Raw genomic sequence first — 24,916 nt, forward strand, 5'->3', positions numbered from 1 at the left:
CAAAGTGAAAGCCTTTCTGCACAAGACCTATGGAGAAAAAGGGAAACGAACAGAAACTGGTACCAAAGAATCAGCTGCCATGGAAGAATGAGAATGTTCACTCTCTGGGGCCAGCACACAGCACAGCAGGACTGAAGCCAGCATCCACCTCACACTCCAGCAGGCAACCTGGATTCGTTCCCGGCCAGCTTGACTGAACAGTGCTTTCCAGAAACTGTCAAGGGTCAAATCTCAGACTTCCTTTCCATGCTTGTTAAAAGGTTAGAGTATAAATGTAAATTCTTCTCTTCATCATAATGATCCATCCCAGACATCCATCCACTGGCAAATCATGCTATATGACATCACAAGGGTATATATACTATTCTTTGTCCTTCTGGACTGCAACACACACGAACCTTTCTATTCCCCAAATGCTGTCACAAAGCCTATGATTGAAAATTTCTAGTTTTGCTGTTTTTGGAGTTACTATACATGTCCTCAGGACTTCAGCACAGAAGTTGTATAATTTTGTTTTCTACTAAGGAAAGGCAGTTTCAAGGTCCAGTACCCTCTAAATCATCTTACAAGTAGCCTCAGCAAGAACTATGGTCCATATGACCTGTCACCAGACAGACAAGTAGACCACACCTTGTGAAAGCTGAGAGATCCAGCAATTTATGTTTTTAGCGCTTGAATCTTTTATCATTCTATCCCCAGAGTTAGCTTTTTCTTGGCTGGAGTCCAAAAATCCCAACCTATCATCTGAGTAGAAGAGATTCTTATTACCACAGATTAGATGAATGTATCTCAGAGAATTTATTGTTTCCATATCATGAGATGGAGCTTCCTTGCCTGGAAACCACCTCTGAATGCAAAAGGTCCATCAGTCAGTCTGAGATCTCCCATTAGAGGGATGGGTGCTGTTCAGAATCCGTGGGAAGTAATGGGCTGCAGCTTCCCCAACCAAAGTTTAGGTTGAGAAGGTTGTTCTCCTCTGCTCAGATGGCTGGCATCACCAGTCAACACAAGTGCTATGTGTGTACTGCTGGGCTGGCATGAGTCCCTTGCATCATCCCAATCCATGAAATGTCAATGTCAGCAACAGTCTGAGATAAGTCCTGACTGAAAGGGTGAGACAAAGGCTTGCAACTTCAGTTTGCCAGACATCCTTGCAATTATAATACTGAGCCACTTATTAAAAACTAAGTGGTTTCTGTCCTGTAGAAAAGGGCAGAATGTGATCGTCAGTGTCCCATTGGAAGAGTTGATCAATTTCCCTGGAACAGTGGGAAACAGTGTGAGGAATATGGCCTTGATCAGCTCCATCACATGGCCTGGGGTTAGGACACTCGGATGATCTGTGTCATAGCCTCTTCATCTGCTTGATTTGGATCCTACAAAGAAAGCACAGTAACAATTAAAGTCCTTTGCAAAAGCAACTGGGAATTCATGGCTCTCACTACTTATCACCAAGGGAAGTACACAAAAACTATGTCTGCATACATGAACTGCAATGCAATTCCATTAGGAAAGAAGAGACAATAAACTTTATTCTTAGAAAAACATTTCAAGTCTGGCCTGGCACTCCATGACTGAACACTCCAGAGTTGAGAGTAACTCCCTTTTTTAACACCCGTGCTGTGCTCTACACTTAGGGATTAAGGATCCCTAGGTGGCTAAAAAAAGACCTAGAGAAACCAAGTCATGTTGTATATTTTCATTATTTAAATACTGAGCACTTGGCAGGGCTGGGAAGGACACTGGATTTTATTTACTTAATGCACTCATTTTGCAGATATACCTGAAGCCTGGACTAGAATCAAAGTTAGTGACAAGCCCAGCAAAAATTACTTCTGAAATCTCTTGGCTCTGACTTAATCTTCTTTCCACTAAACTCTGCCTGCTGCCTGCCTTTTACAAAAAACCTGCACTGTTAAGATGAAGATCAGTCCTTGGGAGTTCCCTGGCAATCCAGTGGTGGGTCTGTTGCTCCCACTGCTGTGGCTTCCATTCACTCCCTGGTCGGGGAACTAAGATCCTGCAAGCCATGTAGTGCTACCATACACACAAAACCCCACTACATAACAACCACCTTCAGTTCCTCCACACCAAGGCTCTGAAGCCTCAATTGGCATGATCTAAGAAAAAGCTGAAACATTTCTAGGGGTGGTAGGACAAGAGGCTGAGTCTTGATCAAAGAGGAAGACCAATAACCAACATTTACTGAGTTCTCACCATACACTAAGCACTGCAATTAAAAAAGCACTATCTTATAAAGATGGATTGGACAACAGTGAAGCTAGAATGTGATAGGTCTTCAGAATAAAGCTTCTGTATGGGAGGAACAGAATAATGGGAGGAACCTATTCAACAAAAATTTACTGATGCTCGTTTTTGAACGGGTATTATGCTAAATACAACGGGGAACAACAATTTTTGACTCTATACAGCTTATAGTCTAGAGTAGACAACCACTGCACAATCACACAAATAAAACAATTATTACTGCACTCAAAAGGAAGATGTGAGACAATAATGGAGTAGAAGAGACCTCTGGATATGGCCTCTCAGATTGAAACCAAGACCTAGAAGATATGGAGACAGTTATGCAAAAGGATGGCATGAAAAGCTTTACAGACAAACTATTTTAAAGAGAGAGGTTCTTGAGCAGTAGAGCAAGAGCATAAAGACTGAGAAGCAGGAGGAAATAAAGCCAAAGGCGGACAGGAGCTAGATGCTACAGGGCCCTGCTGGCCATGTAAGCGCTTTCGATTTTAGTCTACGTGCAAATGCAAAAGGGCAGGAGTGGAAGGGAGCAGGCTAGTGATGTGATATGATACACACACTAAGATGCAGAGAGTGAACTGGAGGGGCACAAGAGGGGAAGTAGGGAGACTGGGCAGCTGTTGCCTTAACTGAAGCAAAGAAGAGAGGGTTAGTCTAGCCTGACAGCAGTGGGAGGGGAAAAGTAAGCTGATGCAGAGTATAGTTTAGAGTTAAAACCAAGAGGACTTCAAAAACTGGGCAACTCTAGCTTTAATAACTGGGTGAAGGGACATGTGACTTATTGAGATGAGTGTCTGGTTTAGGTTTAAAAATAAAATAAAAACCAAGAGTTTTACTTTGGACACATTGACTAGAAATGCCAGTAAGATATAATCAGTGAAATTAGATGTTTAAGAACCAGTATGGTTATAGACTAAGTTCTGGAATTACACAGCCTGGGTATGAATTTCAATTATACCATTTTATTAGATATTTTACTGTAGGCAAATGAGTTAACCCCTCTAAACAGCAGATTCAAATGTAAAATGGAAACTATAATTCTTACCTCATGGGGGTCGAGGCTGTTGTAAAGATTCAGTGATAAAATGCTTATGAAAGTGCTTAACGTAATGGCTGGCACACAGCAGTTAATGTTAGGCTGCTGCTACTACTAAACTAGGGAATAAACTTGTTCTCTGAAAATCAAAAAAAGTGAGAATTTCAAGAAGGAATTAATAGTAGTAACTGGAAAAGACTGAGGAAAAAAGGCCACTAGATCAAAGACCTTAGTTCTTTTAAGAAGAAAGAGACTCCAAGATACACAATGTTGCATTCAGTTTACAGACTGATTAGTTCCTAGTGTGAAAATAGCAAGGAGACACTGTGAAGGCTTCCACCCAAGAAGATTCAAGGCAATAAAGCTAAGAATAAAAGGTATAAATCCTCTTACCTGCATATGAGGACTATCTTTTTCCTTTGGAGAGAAAAATCGTCCACCTTCACCACGCTTCCGTGCCATGGCATGACGGTGCCGAGATTCATGCAAGTATTTCTAAAACAAGAGAAAACAAAAAATAAATAAATAAAAAATAAAACAAGAGAAACCAAGTTACTAGCTGAAACCAGCACAGCTCTCTCCAATGCTCAAAAGTTTAGGACGGCTGTGATCAAAGCCACCAGGGGCCATTATGACCTTGTATTATGGAGAAATCTTAGAGAAAACACAAACAGCAGCAAACCAACCGTATCTATCTATCATAACAATGTAAATGCCAAATGAATAATAACTACATACAGATTCCCCAAAGATATAGCAGAGATCACCACCAACCTCCCAATATATATCCTCTCTTTTGCTTTGGTAACAAACCTAATTTTAGCTGGTACAGTCTCATTAAAGAGATGGCATGTCCTAGCCTTATTTGCAGGTAAGTGTGGCCATGTAATTAAATTTTGGCTAATGTGATTATGGAACTTTTTGGATGTTTCCTTGAAAGAAAGTTCCCTTACTCCCTTTGCACCTTGGCTAGAGCCCAGGCAGTCATCTTGGACTATGGACAGCATACCAAGAAATCAGGACAGTAAGAGGATGAAAACAGTCTTGAGGATTATCACAGCCTAAGACAATACATCTTTGCACTTTCTGTTAGTTGCTCAGTCGTGTCTGACTCTTTGCAACCTCATTGACTGTAGCCCACCAGGCTCCTCTGTCTATGGATTCTCCAGGCAAGAATACTGGAGTGGGTAACCACTTTTCCCTTCTCCAGGGGATCTTCCCAACCCAGAGGTCAAACCTGGGTATCCTGTACTGGAGGTGGATTCTTTACTGTCTGAGCCACCAGGGAAGCCCACCTCTGAACTTTATGGAAGATTTAAAGACAAAAAACAACAGCAGCAAACGCTATTTATGTTGCAGTTATTTTTTAAATATTATAGTTGCAGCTCCATACAGCAATAATAAGTACCACTACAAAAGGTAACAGCTGTCTAACTTCAAAGTCTGGAAGGTACTCAAGGAAACTAACCACATAAAAGGTTATTTCAGAAGTAGAACCCTGCTGTTCTCATCCTGTATCCGTCCCAGTGTTATACATACCCTTCTTTCTTTTGGAATTTTCCCTTCTGCCTCTAATTTAGCCCGGGCTTGTCTCCTCTTAAGTATACGGTGGTACTGTTTGGCATTGACATAGAGAGGCTCTTCTTCAAGCATCTCCGCCCCAGGGAGAGGGATTCTCTGGATTGCAGGCACAGAGCCAGCACCAGGTACCATCTGTGTGAAGAGAAAAATCAGAGCTTATTAAGTAGTGACATGAGTATGGACATGGGAAACAATTTCTTGGTCCCTGTTCTTCTGAATGCTAAGACGAATAGCTTTATAGGACATTTGTTGAATGCAGATTCCTGGAGAACATTTACACTTAAGGCCTGCATTTTAAACAAATTTTCCAGATGATTCTGTAATAGGGGGTCAAGGACCCACACTGAGAAACAACATAACCATGTCTAGGTTTTTGTCCAAGCAAAGCTCCATTTTCTAAGAATGTCTGCTGCCATCTAATGGTCATGAACGGTAATCACAGGCAGAAAAAGAGCACAAGGGAAACAAAGGTTCAAATGGACCAAGTGCTGCTAACTGCGTTTAGTTACATAATTGTTAACTTACTATACAATTCAACCCATATTTTCAGGAACAAACCCGATTCCACTACCTTCCCAATAATAACAACTTTAGATGGTTATATTGTTTCTTCCAGTGGACTCCTCCACTGCTGTGTAGGTTTCTAATACCTGTTCTTTCTTAGCTTACCCATTTTAGGTATTGTCCACTGACACCCTATTTTGACATATGAGTTTACAGTCAACTCTCCTTCCCCTCTTCCCAATATATTTACATCACACATTTTTTTTGGTTTCTCTATTGACTACAACCTTTCTAATTCTGAACACTTTTGTTTCACCCCACTTTGGGCCGTATACTTTCTACTTCCCAAATTAGTAGTCTATAACTCTCTTCATTGGAATTATGAATGTGTGTGTGTGTTAGTCGCTCAGCTGTGTCCAACTCTTTGAGACCCCATAGACTGTAACCCACCAGGCTCCTTTGTCCGTGGGATTCTCCAGGCAAGAGTACTGGAGTGGGTTGCCATTTCCTTCTCCAAATGAATTATGAATAAGTTTCCAGAAAAGTGAATATTTACATCTGCTTTTCTTCTGCTATATCTCTAGCACTTAGTCTCTGGCACACAGCAGGTACACAGAATGAGTTATGGCTTACTGTAATGTTTATTGTAAAAGTGGACCACTGTGTCTTAAGGGATTAATCTCAGTCTCAAGAGGTCAGGATTATACACAAGCTTCATAAGAGATTTCAAAAACACAAGCTGAAGAAATTTTCGAAGACAAAGATATATAGAAAAATAAACTATAGAGAAGAACAATGAAATGAAAAATCAGTTTTCTTACCATGACCATCCCGCCTGAATTGACCACATTGCCTGCCACTGGTAGTGTCACAGTGACAGTCCCTTGCCCACTGCTGGTTGTGTTGGTGTTGGCTCCCGTCTGAACAATCTGCGCTCCTGCCAGACTGGCTGCGGGGATGGTGATCATGCCTGAAACAGGGACTGTAACTTTAAGAAAATAAAACATAAAACAAACAAAAAAACAGGTATACAGAAAGAAGGGAACACAGTTAGTCCCTCTTCTATCTGGCACATACTTATTAATCCTGGAAAAACATGCCCTTTTAGCACAAGGGGAGAAAAAGCACTCTTCCATTCTCTGTCTTGCCTGCTGTATATAATCCAAGTAATCACAAGTTTAGACATGCTAATAACTACATGGGATCTAGTTCTGAATAAAACTACCCATACTGAGTTGAAAAAGTTTTCAATGGGTGACCAAATATTTTGGAGGCTTCCCCTTCTATGAGTCACTCTGACTTCAGCTATAGCCACTGTTTTTATATAAATGACCTGCTTCGGATGAAGATTCTTAAAAAACTGTTTAAACTGACAATGAGACAGCTACAGGACTAAATCTTAAAATTAAACCAGGCATGCCAAGCTCCCAAACTTCAACAGCAGCACTTGAGGATTTGTTCATCATTCTCTGAGCTATGCCTGTTCTGGCTCTCTCCTGAGTCATAGGAGAGCACGCTGCCTGCACTCACTGGATCTTGTGTATTGCCAAATTTTAATCACAAGACAAACCTTCAGTCACAGAATACATACCACTAATAAGGTGGTATTTATTTGGTCACATTCACATCTTGCTTACTAGACTAGAGTGTCTTTGAGACGAAAACTGTTTTCAGTACTGTGCTGCATACACAGTGGTCATATAAGTCTTTTGGAATAGATTAATAATGAAGTGGCTCGGGGGAAAAAGAAAAAAAAGCAGCAGTGATATATTTCTCTACCATTAAAGAAACTCTGTATTTCTAATCTTCCATTTAGAGAACAGTTCTCTGAAAGAATAAAAAGCTTATATAATCCCTAGGGTCATAGTGGTTGTCTCTAACAACTACTGTAGTTCTCCTACAAATGGAATCAACACTGGTCACATATTAGTGACAAAGAACAATCAATCAATGGAGACTTAAAGGAAATCATTTTTGTTGTTGTTTTAAAAGTACATTGTATAGAGGTCACCAGACAATTTCTAAAGTAGTCATTTGCTCAAGATGAACAGGATGCCCCCCAAAGTCCCACAGAAATGCCGGCACTCGTACCTTGCTGGAGGATGGTGCCATCGGCATTAACTGGCTGATAGACAATGGTCTGCCCTTCGGCGGTCTGTGCCACTTGCTGCCCCTGGACAGCAATCTGCTGCTGTGTCTGTAAGACACAAATCATGACACGATTTAATACATTCCAAAGGCACCACAAGAAAAAAGGACCACGCAGTCCTTTTTAGGCAAAAGGCATGTTGGCGATAGTTTTCTTCTGCATTTCTACTACATGTGAAATGCTCTGCCCGGTTCTGACCCTCCCAAAGCAGCTGTGCTCCTGTGGACGCTGTGGAGAGACAGTGGCGTTACCTGCGTCTGGCCAGCAGTGACGGCCGTCTGGGGCTGCTGGATGATGATCTGCTGGGTCTGGCCCTGCTGGCCCTGCACCTGCACGGCCTGCCCACCCTGGATCTGGATCTGTCCCGGTGGGACCAACTGTATCTGCAGAAGAGAACACTGAGATTAGCGCCCCGCTGACACTGGTCTCCATTGGTCCTGGAGTGTTAGTTACTCAAACTCCTCTAGCAGGCAGGAAATGCTCTGGAGAGGGAGAAAAACACAAGTCCTGTTCTGCTCTCTTATGAATTAGAGACAGCTTGTTTTCCATTTATGTAACTGGGCAATTTTGATCACTGTCTGGATACTGGATGATATTAAGGATGATATTGCTGGCATCGGGAATAATTTCTAAAAGCTTATTCACTTAAAAATATACCCTGAAGTATTTTTGATAGGTGAAATGGTGGTGTATATATTCACAATAATCCTTGAGTCAGGGAAAATAGATGAAAATAGATTTAAACATTAAAATACTAGTCTGCATGTTAAAATGGGTGATGAGGATTTGCCGTTTCATTCTCTTTGCTTTTGTCTATGTTTGAAGTTTTTTATAACAAAATATTGAAAAAAATTACTAAGTAATTTCTACATTTTCCAGATGAATTCTATATATATATATATATATATATATATATATATATACACACACACATATATATATGGAATTCTATATAAATACACACACATACACACACACACACAAAATCCTTAAAAGATTTTGTACAGAAAGGGGTATTACCATATTAGATACCCCTGAAGTCAACACTGAAATTTAACAAATTAAATTAGAAAGTGTTGGTAAACAAACAAGAAATTTATCTGGTTACCTGGATCTATTTCTACCTGTTTTTGGATAGCAAGGAATACCTGTTATTGGTCAATAGGGTTTCCTCTTCTATCTATTCATATTCTTTGCCCATTTTTCTATTCGACTGTTACTTTATTATCAACACATATAGAGAATTTTTAAAAATGTATTCTGGACACAAACCCCATTAAATGTTAAAAATATCTTCTCCAAATTATGTCTTCTACCTTTATTTTTATGATATATTTTGACATACACCAAATTTTTAAAGTTATAAAATTGTTTCTTGGGTTTTTTTTTGGTTTTTAAGAATCCTTCTCTTAAAATCCTCCCACGTCACAAAGAAAATATTCCTATGAACAGAGTATAAAAGTTTGCAAGTATGCTTTTTTTATAGTTAGATCTGTAAAATATCTAGCAAGTGTTTTTGATACAGTATGAGGTAGAGATCAATTTTCCTTTTTGATACCATTCTTGAACCATTTCTTCACTGATACTTTATACTATTTTTTGTTATGTACCAATTTCCAATATTCCTACATCTATTTTTTGGCTCTCTACTTTAGTTCCATTGTCTGTATCAAGCCATGGATCTTAATCTAAGGAGAGAGCATAGGTTTCATTGGAATTCTAAAACAGAAGGTACAATCCAGAAAAAGGTGAAGTACACTTCTAAAAGACATGGTTATTAAAAAAACACACACACACTAAAGTAACCTCTAATAAAAATGGATTGAAATTTTAAGTGCTCTATGGGAGGCTATGGAATCATACCTAGAGCCATGTCATGCAACATTAACAGAAAATAATTTTTCCAAGATGGTTTGATTAGTTACAGTGCTTCTTGGAGTGAGGGGAATAAGATAACCTTTTCAATGTTTTCTCTTAAAGGCCCCCCAAAAAGAGAAATCCTACAAAATCCACAGAATTTACAGCTGAAATGAACGCTAGCAATCACCTGATATAAACTGCATTTTTCAAATGAGAAAACCAACAATCAAAGAAGTTGGCCAAGATCAAAAAGTCTGTTTAATGGCAGACCTGCAAATGAATTCAGGTCATTGCATTCCTGATACAGTCTTCCTAGCTCTGTATCACACGTTTCTATTCAACAGAGAAGAGGGCATGCCAAGTGGGGGGATTGGAGAGGAGGCAATGAGAGGAAGGACAGAAATGAAATAGCAGTGTGAAACTGAGGCAAGTACACACACTGAAGTATATTTAAAGACTCATACATTTATGCATGGAAAAATGTAGAAACTATTTTTGATTCTGACTACAACTCTATCTTGGCAAAAATATGCTGATAGCCTTAAAAATGACCTTACCCTTTGCCCAACCAATTCCTCCACTCCCAGAAATATTCCCCTAAGATTAAATTCAAGTGAAAAAATAAAACTATAAAATTCAAATACATTTATAGTAACCTTACCTATAAAAGCAAAAACAAGAAAAAAAAACAAACAAAATGTCTAAGAACATAGTATTAGAAATTCTGATTCATCAAATTGACTATTATGAAGGAATTTAAAAATAAAGGAAGTAAAACAAAACCACCACACACACAACAATAAAACTATATGCTTGTGTACAACTACGTCCAAGAGATGTGCGCAAAACTACAAGGGAACACGCAAAACTTCAAAGTTTGATTATTGAGCATGGCTGAATTTTCTTTCAACTGGTGGCTTAGACACTAAAGCGTCTGCCTATAATGTGGGAGACCTGGGTTCGATCCCTGGGTGGGGAAGATCCTCTGGAGAAGGAAATGGAAACCCACTCCAGTACTCTTGCCTGGAAAATCCCATGGATGGAGAAGCCTGGTAGGCTACAGTCCATGGGGTTGCAAAGAGGGACACGACTGAGTGACTTCACTTCACTTCATATTACATTACTCCAGAAAAATGAAGATATTAATGAAATCACAGAAGATGTAAGTAGCTTTAGAAAATTTTAGTAAAAAGTTCATAAACATATATATATATATATATATATATATACACACACACACACACACTCACTCACTGTGGGATCTGGTTATTAGTTATTAATACAAAGGTGAGATGACTTAAGCATATACTTCTCTGTAAATTATTTCTCACTGAAAAAACTTCATTATTAACCCTTCCCTCAAAGTCAGCAGTTCATCCTTTTTAACAAGGACATAATGTGTGCTGAGTCACTTCAGTCGTGTCTGACTCTTTGTGACCCTCATGGACTGTAGCCCACCAGGCTCCTCTGTCCATGGGATTCTCCAGGCAAGAATACTGGAGTGGATAGCCATTCCCTTCTCCAGGGGATCTTCCCAACCCAGGGATCGAACTTGAATCTACTGCATCTCCTACATTAGAGACAGATTCTTTACTGCTGAGCCACTGAGGAAGTCCAAGGACATAATACACCATTATGAATATAGTATGATGTATTCAATCGATTCTTTACCAATAAACACTCAGGTTACAATTTTTTTTTTTTTTTTTGCTAGTACGATGCTGCAATAAATGTCTTTGTATATTTCTCCCTACATATTTATCTTTTCTTCCTATAGAATAGATTCTCAGAAGTGGGACAGGTACATCAAAAGGCCTAAGTATTCAAGAGCGATATACCTTCCAAAAGGACTTTACAATTCGAAAATCAACAAAAATAATGTGCCTCATTTTCTTTACACCCATTCTAGCACTGGATATAATCAGTGTTTTAAATTTCTGCCAACAAGATAAAAATGCCTGTAATTTTACTTTTGTTTTCGGTTTCTGAATCAGTCTTTCCAGTGAATTTACCTAACTACTTTACATGTCTGTTTAAAGAATCAGCTTTTATTGAGTTTTCTACATTTTTGTTAGTCTTCTACTTCATTAATTTTAACATATCTTTTGCTCATTTTCTTCTTGTCCTAACTTCCTAAAAAAAAAAAAAAAAAACTATTATTTATTTTCAGTTCTTTTAAAATATTCAAGGTTATAAATTTTGCTCTAAGTATAGCTCGAAGTGTGTGTGATAGGCATGAGCTGAAATACTTTCATCACTTGCTAGATAAGGTATAAATAACATGGAAGGAAATGAAAAGCATAACATTTCTGACCCAAAACAATCTCCAAAGCAGACTATAAATTTCCCCCCTCCGTGCCCAGAAGAGCCAACAAAGGACACACTGATGATGACTTTTATTAAACCATATGCTCTTTTTATAAGGGCTTCCCAGGTGGCACTAGTAAAGGTCCTGACTGCCAATGCTGAAGATGTAAGAGATGTGGGTTTGATCCCTGGGTTGGGAAGATCCCCTAGAGGAGGGCATGGCAACCTGAAATGGAACAGGACTCTAGTCCATGCCCCTAACCACGTCCTCTGCCTGCCTGTTGTCTGTGGAAAACTTTAGTCAAACAATAAATTTAAACACAGAAGTGAGAAATGTGGAAACAAATGAAAACAGTCAAAAGAGACTACTACTACTACTAATGCAGTCATTAAGCACAGTCAAGGACCTTTAGTTCTTTCTCAAGGTCTACAGATAATACCCTGAGCTATATCCTGTGAGCTGTCTTACAGATACTAAAACACCAGGTGGAGAAGTTAACTACACTATGACCAGACTGCACCCAGGACACTGGCTGCCACAGTTCCAAGAAATGGCCACAAAGAAATGGGAACACACAGACCCTGGAACTGAAGATTAACTACACCTAAAACAACTAAGATGATGCTGGTTAGGCCACTGAAGAGCAATTTGAAGAGACTGTCAGAGCTGGCTGTGCTGTTCCTGTATGTAGCCCCCTCCTTCTGTTTATAAAAGCTCTTGCCTCACTGGTTGCCACTGGCGGGGAGGTGGGGAGAAAGTCGGCCTTTGGACAGATGTCTACCACCCTTCCCTCTCTAGGTGCCAGCATCTGAAACAAAGCAAACTTCCCTGTCTCTCTTTCACCAACCTGGCCTGTTTATTGGCTTTTGAGTACTGAGCAGCCAGATCCTCCACACTCTTTTGGTAACAGACACACCCCAGTATTGATGCCTGGAGAATCCCATGGACAGAGTCGTCTGGCGGGCTATAGTCCGTAGGGTCGCAGAGCTGGACATGACTGAAATTACTTAGCAAGCTCTCTTTTTATATTATTTACACTGATTCAAGATCATGTCTAATACCTTAGTCCTTATCAGAGATGTCCAATTTCTCTATAGCTCTGCTTTCTATCACTGACACTACAAAGGTGGGAAACTGACTAAACGCAACTAAATGCAAAAGGAAGGTAAGATGCAATTAAATACAATATCAATTTTCAATTTGTAACAACTTATTTCTTAAAACTTCTATCCTGATATTCTAATATTCTTTTTTTCTTTTTTTTAATACCACTCACCTGCTGCAAACCCTGTGTCCCAGATACAGGTACTTGCATGATGGTTTGACCTTGTCCTCCAGGAACAGCCTGGACCATGATGGGTTGGCCAGTTGATGTGATTAACTGACCTCCACTGACCTGTACCATTAATGGCTGCCCCTGGACCTAGAATAAAGTAAAATGAGAACAATGAAATAACTTAAGACACAAAATGGTTTCTACCTAAAGACAATCATTGCAACTACTCTGCTGTCTTGCTAGAGGAGGAAAAAGTAGGAGAGACACTAAGAAAATAATTTCAGGTTCTCATCCTCAAGTAGTCATCTTCAAAAATACAGTATCTGTAACTAAATGCCAAACTGAATACTTGAAAGTCAGATAAAATGGGGTATAAGCAGAGTCTTTGGGAAGTCTCAATAGATACAAGGTGTTTATCATCAAATACAGGCTAAACTCATGATAAGTATTTAATCAAATCATCAAGACTATTTGCCTTTTTAGTCCAATATCCAGGAATAGTCTCGGGTAAAGATCGGAGAGTAGGCAATGAGAGGGAGGGCTGATGGTGGGGATGGTGGTTGGAGTGCAAATTCTAAATAACTTGGAAGGAGTAAATCAAACTGTACCTGGCAATGACTTCAGGTGAGGTATCAAGCAGCTCCAAAAGCTTATATAGAATACCCTTCCTCCCTACAGTTTCTCAAGCATAAATGAAACACGTACCTTTTACCCTCTACCTCACCACTGAGAATTCTTGTCCTGTGGTTGTTTAAGGAGCCCATTAATAAAAATGCCTAGAAATATACTGGTCAATTTACAATTTTTGCGGTGGGACTGCTCACACTGCACCCTGCAGTATCTGCATAGTTCTTTTAGCTTTAACAAACATAAAAATTATACAAATTTTCAAAGTACCAAAAAACTCTCAACTTTCAATCTCCAATGAGTAAATGGATCACTCTAAAACCCAGGGCACTGAAAGTGCTCTAACATCTTGAGTCCCAATATAAAAATGTCTAGCTATCTGAATGCATTCTGAAAGCCAAAAACCAAACCACTTTAGACGAGAATTGAAATGTTCAACAAAATAGCTGAAAATCCAAAACTTTCATTTTCAGATTCTATCCTTGTTTTGAGGAATAATTTGTAACAGATCAAAAGAAAACTTGTTTATCTGAGATAATCATTCTCAATGCCAGTGAAAGTATGTTCAAATAAAGTAATTAGTTAAAAGATCAATCTGTCCTAGATTAGTAGATTAGATATTAAGCTCTCCCCACCCCTATGAGCATATTGGAATCTTTAGGAACATTCAAATTCTGTGTTTATTGTTAAACTGTTCATTGACAAATTCCACTTTACTTTTTAAAGACTTTACAGTCTGATTCTGCTCTGCTTTTCTCCTCTCATTTCCCCATCCCAAATCAAATTCCCTTTGCTATACTAATGCTTCTACATGCTCTATTAGGAAAGATTTTTAAAAATATTTATTGCATGACTAACTGAAAGAAGTATTTAAAATTCTCCACAAATAATCACAGCCCTAGAAGGTTTCCATTAGCTCCATAAAGTGCTTCCATTTCTTTAAGTAAAATCTGCATAAGAAGTAAACAAGTTTTAAGGCAACTGTTTTTGTAATTTTCTGGCTATCCATCATCTTAACTTTTCCTTTTGCTGACAGGCTATATATACACATGATGAACCATTTGAGACTCCAAGGAACCTGCTGTTTTTACAACATATGATGATACAAGGATACATGCATCAGACAAGAAGCCATACAGTTAAGAGCATGTTACATTCCCATTCCACAAGTGGTTAATGACAATACTCTTTTATTTATCAATAAGATGAAGCAAGCATGAAAAACATGAGTATCAAGCTGCTGAACTCTGAGATCTGAATACAGTTTGGGAGTACCTACAAACTCAGCTTATTTCAGGTTAATTTATGTTCAGAATTGGCTGTATATTATCAAACATTATGAGTGGCAGGTATGGGAGGTGGGCTGAAAGGGTAAAGTGAAATGACTTCAATAAGGGACAGTTCACTGCAGGCTGCTTGCTCAGCAGTACTAACAGTGAAGTGAGATGCCAGTTCTACACTCTAGGTCCTACTCATTTCCATTCAGAGGAGGGAAAAAGGCAGGCTACTTGAACTTTGCCCATTTCTCAAAAATATGGTCATTTTAGTTAAAGTAACCTAATACAGAAAAGACTCTTGCTTCTTCTGTTTACACAGGAACTGGCCCAAATATAACCCTAATTTAGGTATTTAACTTGGTCATACCTAATGTTAAGAAACTGCATTGTTTAAGTAGGAATTCTTATAGTGGCTATAATACCTAAGATTTACAGACAGCATATCTCACTTTTGTCCAACCAAGAGCTACGGGGCAATCTCTGCAGATTCAATAATAAGGTCATTACTTCTGCAAGAAAAGTAGTGAGAGGATAGCAGAGATTAACAAGATTCAGTGAGTAGATCAATCTTGTTAAATGCGATCATTATTTTATATCTGGGTTGTCCTTTTAATAAAGCACAATCTAGCCTAGTAAAATGTATACATTTTCTTCTCTATTATCATAATACAAAGTTCAAGAAAATTTACTGTGCAATCTTATTACAGAATCTGAGCTCTAAATAGGTTCTAATGCCACTTGTAAGAATTTCTTCACTGATTTGTTCTCAGGTATTCCCCAAAAAACATACTAGCCAAATGGCACTTTTCAGAAAACTGATACAGCATCACTACATGATAAGCACAAAGCATTAGGAAACTGGTATCTTATAAGCCTCAAAGACAAGTTAGCAGCATCAAAGTCATGCAGCTGGCTTTGGCGTCCCTCCGTGAGATCCTACCACAAACAGCACCAGCCAGGAAAAGAGAAATTCATGCAGTGCTTACAGAGTCAGAGAGAGCACCACTACCTGGAGGGTCTGGACTTGCTGGCCTGAGGCCGATGCCACCTGGGCCTCAGTCTGCAACTGGACAGCAGTGACACCACCCTGCTGCTGAGAACAGGAACAGGAAGAGCTTGAAATGTGTCAGGAAGGAAATGGAGAGTTCAAGACATGAGATCACCTTACCTCTTGTGGGAGAGGAAGGGTCTTCTTTCAACAGCCCCACCCTACACAGGACTTTCAAACTGGAGACTCCCTATACTGAAGTTTTTTGTTGAAGGTTAACAGATTACAGACATTGGCCTTTTGTCTACAGAGCAGAACTTGAAATACACTTCCATGACTCAAAAACATCGATGTAGCTGACATCATTAACAAAAAATTTTTAATGCAGCCCTTCCTTCCAAAAGTAAGCATTTGATCCTTCTGCATGCAGTTATTTTAATGTTCTTTTTATTTCCTTAAATGATTTCACAAGAACAATAGTTCATCAGGTTTTAGCAGCCTAGAAGCTAAAATGAAGAACTTCTGGAACTTGAATGCAATCACCAGAAAGGAAGAATAAAGCAATCACTATGAGCCAAAGACATCTTCATGTGGTCACTGCTCTCATGTCCCCAAACTAGGATTAATACTACTCAGTTGGACTACCTTAGAAACAATGTATTCATAGACTCAACTTAATTTTTATTACCCCTAGTAGTAACTTCAGACACAGCAAGAATTCACTCACTAGGGCACTGGTATGAATGAATGGAGGGTCTTCTGTGGAATCTCCCTTTCTATCAAGGCAGCTGAAAGAAGTTGTAGTTGTGTGGAAGGAAAAGCCAGCAAAGGAATTTTGACAATTAATCTCTTAATAAAAAGTAGCTCCTTCCTTTGGTCATTAGATATAACAACTCACCATCAAAACACCCACTGTCCACCCGCCACCCCTCCACTAATGACTTTTCTACATTATCTAGGTCCCATTTTGGAAACAAAACATTTCCAATTTTCGCCTACAGGCCAAATCAATGCACAATGAATTTATTTTCTTCTAGCGAGAAAAAACAAGCGAAGTTTTCCTAAAACAAACCCAGGTATAAATCATCAGGAAATGTAATCTGTGTATAAATTCAAGAAGGCAACCTATCTTAATTAAGAATAAACCAGCAGCAGAAATCCTTTCTAATATGTGCTTATCCCTCAGTGTGGATACCTACTATCCTCATATTACACTAGAGCTTTTCAAAATAAACACTGTGATGGATCAAATTAAATAGTGGATTTCTTAGAAGCTATCTTGGTTTGTCTATTGTGGCCAAAGCCTTACCAGACCACAAGATGGCTTAATCAATAAGAGAAACAACCAAATTTAATCCAGGAAAACAAAATCACCCTTTAAAGGTCCATCTGAAAACAGACAAGGTATTTTTGATTTCTACTAAGATAAAAGGGGGCAGTTTACTAAACCGGGCACCCATGAAATCAAATTCTAAGTAGTCATGGACTGGATAGACTTCTGAACAGAGAAAATCAGAGAAATCACAATAAATCCAATCTTCAAAAAGTACTTCAGCACAAGTCACCAGACCCACCATAAGATCTGATGCTTCCCGAATCCAGAACTGAGTAGTGCTATCATCACCTCCACTGCTGGGATGTTTAAAGCAGCTTTACTTCCATACCTGCTGCTGAATCTGTCCAGCCTGTACAACAATTTGCTCCGTTGAACTATTGCTGTTTGCTGTATACTGTTCCATGGTCTGTCCAAGTCAGAATCCTGTCCAGTCAGTTTCACTCTGGAGATCCTAGAAGACTGCAAGATACACTCCTATGAGAGACGGAGGAAAAGAAAGTAAAGTTAAGGCCTCACCAGATATTTAATTCATTGTTGATATGCATTAACATTTAATGTTAAAGAGCATCTTGATAATGCCATTTAACATTTAAAAATGCTTAGTCATTTCTCATCAGCAGCTTTCCCTTTCGGTACTACTAGAGCAACGCTTGCACCTTAGAAATTCTCATTAAGCTACAGCATCACTTTCTTACAAAGCCCATTTAACACAGATTTTCAGGCCTGCACATGTACTTTAGAGAACTGTGCCTTTAGTTTGTAACACATTTGTACTATATGTGATATGCAATAATTTTAGGTTTTATTATTTAGTATAGAATTACCCAGCTCTGAAGTCCAACAGATTGCTTATCAGTGTTAAGTAAGAAAGACACAGTGAAGGTTTAGGAGTTTGGGTTTTAATCCAGAGCAAGAAATAAAAAGGAATTACAGAAACGGCATAAATGCTCTTTGCAGATTAGATATAAGAAAAAAATTTTACGTTATCAAGGCTATTATTTTCTTTGAAAAGAATCTACATTCCCCTCAGTCATGAATCTGAATACCTAATAATACCCCACCCTTTATTAATTTTAACTTTTTTAAATGACAATTTTCATATATAAACCCCCAATAGTGAGAACACTAATGTTCCACCTAATCCCCATAGCAATCACCCAACTTCAACAATTCTCAACCCATGGTTAATCTTATTTCACATATATCTCATCCATTTTCCCATCCACCCTCCCCCTGCATTGCTGTTGTTCAGTCGCCAAGTCGAGGGTCTGACTCTTTGTGACCCCTTGGACTGCATTATTTTGAAGCAAATCCCAGACACCTTATTACTCCATAGCTCCATAAATACTTCAGCATCTGCCTCCAAAGAGTAAGGATTCTTTTGTCTTTATTATTTTATCACAATGATACTGTCTCTACAATTGCTTCAAACATTAAAAATTTTGTAAGTTTTTAATATCATTAAGAAAAAAAAAAGGCAAGGGAATTCCTACCCCCCCTAAAAATCTACTTCTGCTTTATCAACCAAGCTAGAGCCTTTGTTTGGATCACAACTGTGGAATATTCTTAATGAGACAGGAATACCAGACCACATTACCTGCCTCCTGAGAAACCTGTGTGCAGGACAAGCAGCAACATTTAGAACTGGACATGGAAAAACAGACTGGTTCAAAATTAGGAAAGGAGTATGTCAAGGCTGTGTATTGTCACCCTGCTTCTTTAACTTATATACAGAGTATTTATCACATGAAATGCTCAACTGGATGAAGCACAAGCTGGAATCAAGATTGCCAGGAGAAACATTAACAATCTCCAATATGCCCATGATACCACGTTAATGGCAGAAAGTGAATAGGATCTAAAGAGCCTCTTGATAAAGGTGAAAGAAGAGAGTGAAAAAGCTGGCTTAAAACTCAACATTCAAAAAAGAAAGATCATGGCATCCAGTCCTACCACTTTATAGCAAACAGACGGGGATAATATGGAACAGTGTCATGTTTCATTTTCTTGGGCTCCACAATCACTGTGGACAGTGACCGCAGCCACAAAATTGAAAGACACCTGCTCCTGGGAATAACAGCTATGACAAACCGAAACAGTGAATTAAAAAGCAGAGACATCACTTTGCCGACAAAGGTCCATAGAGTCAGTTATGGGTTTTCCAGTAGTCATGTATGTATGTGAGAGTTGGACCATAAGGCAGGCTGAGCACTGAAGAATTGATGCTTTTGAATTGTGGTGTTTGAGAAGATTCTTGAGAGTCCCTTGGACTGCAAGGAGATCCAACCAGTCAATCCTTAAGATCAACCCTGAATATTCACTGGAAGGACTGGTGCTAAAGCTGAAGCTCCAATACTTTGGCCACCTCATGTGAAGAAATGACTCACTGGAAAAGACTGATGCTGGGAAAGATTGAGGGCAAGAGGAGAAGGTGGCAACAGACGATGAGATGGTTGGATGGCATCACTGACATCACTGGACAGGAGCTGAGCAAACTCAGGGAGATAGTGAGGGTCAGGGAAGCCTGGCATGCTGCAGTTCATGGGGTCGCAAAGAGTCAGAAATGACTTAGCGACTGAACAACAACAATAAATATCATTAAATATGAAGTCAGGGCCCAAATTTACTCTTCTCATACACTTTAACAGCTGAAAGCTCCTTTTTGAAATAAGGACACGATTAGATAAACTGAAATAATAATGAGAACTCTGAATCCAAACTTTTTCCAGGCCTCCATAAATTCTAAAATTTGAGTGACAGTTACATCTGAGTTACATTGAATTACATGAGCTGCACATCATAGCAGCAAAGCAATGTACCTCTCCTCACAAATCCACACATGGTAGATGAGATGAATTACCCACCATGATTGTAAAGTGTCTCAGTATTAGTGAATGCCCAAATATTCAGGAATAAGTGCACTGATGGGTGAAGTTTAGACATAGATACATACAGATTCCTCTCTAAAATTAGAGGCAAGTACAGTACATTACGAGCAGACTCTAGATGACGGGTACACAGGTATTTATTATAAAACTCTACTGTATACTAAAAATTTTATACTAAATGTTTGGAGGAAAATCTAATAAAACTCAATCAAGTCTATTACTTATAACCAAATCGGTACACAGTATAAGAGCCACAAATGAGTGACAGGATGACTATGGCACCGAGTGTGATGGTATATATGGTCATGTGGCTCTTCAACTCACCACCCTTGCTCTGACAGAATGCTCACCAAACACGCATCGAGCTATAATTTGGATTCACATATACAGTAGCCAACAGGAAGCAGGGATGATCAGTAACACAAGAAAACCTAACAGTTATTTCTCATTGCATACTGACAAATCGGCCTTCTGATTTTTATACGTCTCTTCTAAACTGGTTGACTGAGTTGGCTCCTCAGAGATTCTGGGAACAAAATCTCTGAGAAAACCAGATTTTCGGTCAGACTAAGTGGCTCTTCCAGGGAAGTGAATGGTCTTTCCTAAATTCCATCTTGTCTCTAACTGCAATACACCCAATGCATTTATGTTTCTAAGCTAATAAAATTACAAATTAAAGGTCATGAGTAGTGTGATTTCATTTATAGGAAACCCTGAGAAGGTAACAGTAATCCAGAGACAGAAGGCAGATCAGTGGTTTCCTGGAAATGGAAAACAGGAGAAGAGAGAAGTTGACTGGGATAGAGCATCTGGAACTTTCTGGGGTGATAAAATGTTTTATATTTTCATTATGGTGGTGGTTGCATTTGTGAATAAATTTATCAAAAGCCATCAAAACATACACTTAAAATGATTATCCTTTATGTCTAAACAAGGAATGTCCTCTGTATTTTAAAAACCCACTCCACCTCCAATCCCCTTCCTGTGTGAGATTTTTTTCCTTGACCCCTAATTTCCAGAAATTTACATCATACTGGAAGTGCAGAGAAATGACTGATAAAAATCTCATGCAGGTTTTCTTTTTAACTAGTTTATCCTTGTAAGACAAATGCTACCACTTAAAAACATTTAAATCCACTATACTTTGATGGGTCAAAACAGAAGGGGTCTCAAGTTTAACAGCAATTTCCTGTCATATATTAATGAGGGAGTGATTCAGCGTGGCGCATGATATTTAGACTGCTAATGGTGAAGAACGGTCGCCACCAGCTTCTGTGAAGCCATATGTTCCCACTTCAGTTAGCAGAACTGAGCTTCAGTTAGCAGAACTGCAATATAATCTGACATCGTCTTTCTTCAAGTGCTTTTCTGCTTACATTCTGACAGAATTAAGTCAGCTGGATTTAGTCTGTCTAGTTCTTGTTCCTAACTCAAAGTTTGAATGTCTTTTCCTCAAAGACAGCAAGAACATATATTTATTTTGGTTAGCAAGAAAATTTCTTCCTCCTCACTTCAAGGTACAGAACCTGAAATGCAGCTAACTACTTAGAAATCCATTTGTTTTGGACCAACACACATTTAAACTCAACCAGAAACTCAACCTTAATAAACAAGTGAAAAATCCTGCAGAATTATCATATTTGACCATCACTACCAGGCAAAGACTAGAACAGCAGTTTTTAAACTTTTTGACAGTTCACAGCAAGAAACACATTTCATATCACAAATGCACTTAGAATATATTTTAAAAAGTAACTAAAAGTTTCATGACTGATCTTTGTAAGTATAACTTAAGATGAATGGTGGTATTCTCTATTCTACTGTAAAAAATTACCAGAATTGGCCCACTAAATTGACTTCACAACTCAACAAACAGGTCCTGATCTATGTTTGATAGAAGACTATAGAGAACAAAGGGCTGTCCTGTATCCCCATCATCCAAAAGGTTTCTGGACTGCAGTTCCTAATTTGCATAATCTCCACTAATGATGGACCACCGGTCAAACACTGTCTTGAAGGTTTTAGAAATAAAAGGAAAACTATAAGTTTTTAACTTCAGAGAATCTTTAAATTTAGTAAAGGAGTAAAAATCTGTACTGAATCCCTAACGGAAAAAAACAAACAAAAGAGTTTGAAGGACAGAAATTGGGGATAGACATGAAGTCTCCAGAAGAAAATGTGGCATCTGACCTGGTCTTAAGCATAAGGACGATTTACATGTGACAAAGTGGAAGGGAATGGAGTGCTCCAAATGAAGACATAGCATAAAAACAAAGAAAAATTTCCACATATAAAACAGCAGGCTAAAAGGCCACATGTCAAGAGAAAGCTAAAGGTCAGATTACTGTACTTGAAATTTCAGGCAAGGAAGCTCGTTTGCAAATAGGCAGAGTTTCTAGAGGGGTTTAGCAATAATGTGACTAGACAATAACTGTCTATTAGAAAGAAGTCTAGCAAAAATGTTTGCTGGTTTTAAAGTGACACATACTACCATTTTTAAGTCCCAAAGTATTTATCCTCTCCAAAGGCAAATGTAAACATTCTAAAAAAAATCTAAATCACAGTGCCCCATCTATCAGATATTTTCCAAATCAATTTTGTAAATGATTTCAACAATAAAAAACTCATGGCAAAAAATGAAAACAAAACTGTCCCCAATTTTTTAGTAGCGGAAAGACCACTAGAGTAGCTTTCTGAAACTTACCAGTTCTATGACTTTAGTAAATGTGATTATAAAAATAGGCCTCATATACTAAAGGCTGACTGTATGTAACAAGGACTGCTTGTACTGTGCTTCACCTGAGTAAAAAATTTTAAAGTCATAGGAGAAAAATCTCCCTTCCTCCCACCCAAAGTCAGCTGTTACTGTGGAGGAGAATCTCATAAACCAGTAACTTATTTTTCCAAACTTGAAAAATAAAAAATCTGCTTCTAGACTTCTGAAATTTCCACAAAATAACTGCTTCCGAAAAATCCCTTAGCAAAATATACAAGTGGTTTTACCAACTGCGTTTCCCAACCTACTAAACTGTTACAGATGCCCACTGCCCTATACTTTCTTCTTTACCCTAACAGACAGCAAAGTTTGGCGCCTCAGCACATGCTCTTCTCTTTGTGAACAACGCTCTTCCGTTCTTTCCTACCCAAAGAAATCCCATTATCCTTCGAGGCCAATTAAAAGTGTGGCAATGCTGGCCTTCCTCCGAGGCTGTCGGTAGCTCACACATCACAGAATTGAACTTGGCCCCGTTACAGCACTAACCCTGAGATATGAATTACCTGCTCACCTGTCAATCTCCACCAGGCTGGGAAGGTTCTCATCGACCTCTAATCACTCTCCGCCCAGCAGATGGACGCCTGGTTCACACTAACTGTTCGATACTTGGCTGTCAAAGGAGATGATCTCTCACCCTAACGAAAACCCCAGAAGACTGTTAAGTTTCTATAAATATCCAAGAAAACGTCAACATACTGGGAAAAACCAAAACAAGAGATGGCTGTGAATCAAGCTAACGAGTGAAGTCTGACATGTTCGAAGTGACACAGAAACGTGAAAGAAAAGAAACTGTACATTCCTAAGGGGGCGAGAATCCACGAGATGAGCAGCAACAGACACGACTAATGAAAGCAAATTGTGCAGCCTCGGGGGAAAGGAATGCACAGAGCTCGCAATCTTCCAAGAGCGAGGTTCCAGGCACCGAATGGACAGAGGCTTACAGCCCGGGCAAGGAAGGGACACTGCCTGGATGGGCTCCAGGACGGAGGTGTGCGGTTCTGCCCGGCGATCGGGGCGGGGAAGAGAGGAAATGACGAGCCAAAAGGGGGTGGTAACGGCGCCGGGACCGGAGACCTGGGAGTGCGTTAGGAGGAGGGGCGCAGCGGGGTCAGAGGAGGGGGCGCACTAACGAACCCCTTCCCCGCCCCCCCATCCCGGCAGAGGGACGGCGGGGGCGGACCCGCAGAGTGTCGAGGCGGGGGCGGGCCGGCCTCCTCTCCGCGCTGCACGCGGGGCCCGGTGGCCACGGCGCGCGTCTACCCCGGTCCTCCTTCCCCACCTAGGAAGGCTGCAGACAGGACAAACCCGCTCACGGAGGAGAGGGGTGCGCAGGCCCCGCGGGTGGAGACTTCCCGTCCCGGGGGCCGCCGCGTGTTGAGTGCAAGGGCAGGTTTAAGTTGTGAGGCCAGAAAGACCAGGAGGACACTGCCTAGGCCCGAGTGTGTGTATACCTGAACGTAAGGGCCTTGTGGCTGGCAAACTCCACACCCCCGGATCTGGGGTCCGAGAAACTGGGCCAAAGGGTCGGGGAGAACGGCGACGCATCCCCAACTGGCCCTTGCACCCTGCGCGGGTCTGGGCCCCGAGATGCCTGCTCCCGAGGGCGCCATCCCCTCGCGGGGCGGCCCCCTGCAGGCCTCGGTGGGGAGTGCCCCGGAGAGCTTCGCAGGCTCCGGTCCGGGGCAGCAGGTGGCCCCGCTCGGCTAGGCTCAGCTCGACTCCCGGGGCTCGACAGGCGCCTGGGCCTCTCCTGAGTGGTCAGCGAGACCCGCCAATCGGGGCGCTGGGGCCGGCTCTGGGCCGCTGGATATTGGCTCCTCACACTCACCGTGCCTCGCTCCCCCGGTTCGCTGCCCGCGCTGATTGGCTCCAGTACCGGACCCCGAAACCCAATCAGAGGCTCCAGCCGCCGCTGCCGCCGCCACTGCCGCTGCCTCGCAAAATGGCGAAGTCGAACAAAGGGGAATCGGGCCTCCCTCCAACTGCCTCCGCGCAGGCGCCTCTTAGGCCACGCCCCCTACCCCGAGCTCTGGGCTCGCCCC

General features: G+C 40.3%; 1 protein-coding gene across 17 annotated transcripts; it reads right to left on the bottom strand.

Annotated features, from left to right (window-relative positions):
- Positions 1 to 774: 774 nt before the first annotated feature.
- NFYA (nuclear transcription factor Y subunit alpha) lies at positions 775 to 24,850 on the bottom strand. Of its 17 annotated transcripts, none has more exons than XM_020907720.2 (11): positions 24,703 to 24,850; positions 23,378 to 23,509; positions 17,539 to 17,684; positions 15,893 to 16,001; positions 12,983 to 13,129; positions 7,790 to 7,921; positions 7,481 to 7,586; positions 6,211 to 6,377; positions 4,844 to 5,017; positions 3,698 to 3,799; positions 775 to 1,376 (listed from the first exon to the last, which is right to left on the bottom strand). In XM_020907720.2, the coding sequence occupies exons 2-11, from the start codon at positions 23,417 to 23,419 to the stop codon at positions 1,323 to 1,325; spliced, it is 1,179 nt and encodes a 392-aa protein (XP_020763379.2). In that variant the 5' UTR covers positions 23,420 to 23,509; positions 24,703 to 24,850; the 3' UTR covers positions 775 to 1,322. The 17 variants fall into 17 exon arrangements, with proteins under 17 accessions (XP_020763379.2, XP_070312583.1, XP_070312581.1 ...); XM_070456482.1 differs by lacking the exon at positions 24,703 to 24,850 and adding an exon at positions 24,326 to 24,415 and having other exon boundaries at positions 15,893 to 15,979; positions 17,539 to 17,669; positions 23,386 to 23,509; XM_070456480.1 differs by lacking the exon at positions 24,703 to 24,850 and adding an exon at positions 24,326 to 24,415 and having other exon boundaries at positions 15,893 to 15,979; positions 23,386 to 23,509.
- Between the last annotated feature and the right edge of the window lie 66 nt (positions 24,851 to 24,916).

The sequence above is a fragment of the Odocoileus virginianus genome, chromosome 27 (genome assembly GCF_023699985.2).
Source record: "Odocoileus virginianus isolate 20LAN1187 ecotype Illinois chromosome 27, Ovbor_1.2, whole genome shotgun sequence".
Taxonomy (NCBI): domain Eukaryota; kingdom Metazoa; phylum Chordata; class Mammalia; order Artiodactyla; family Cervidae; genus Odocoileus; species Odocoileus virginianus.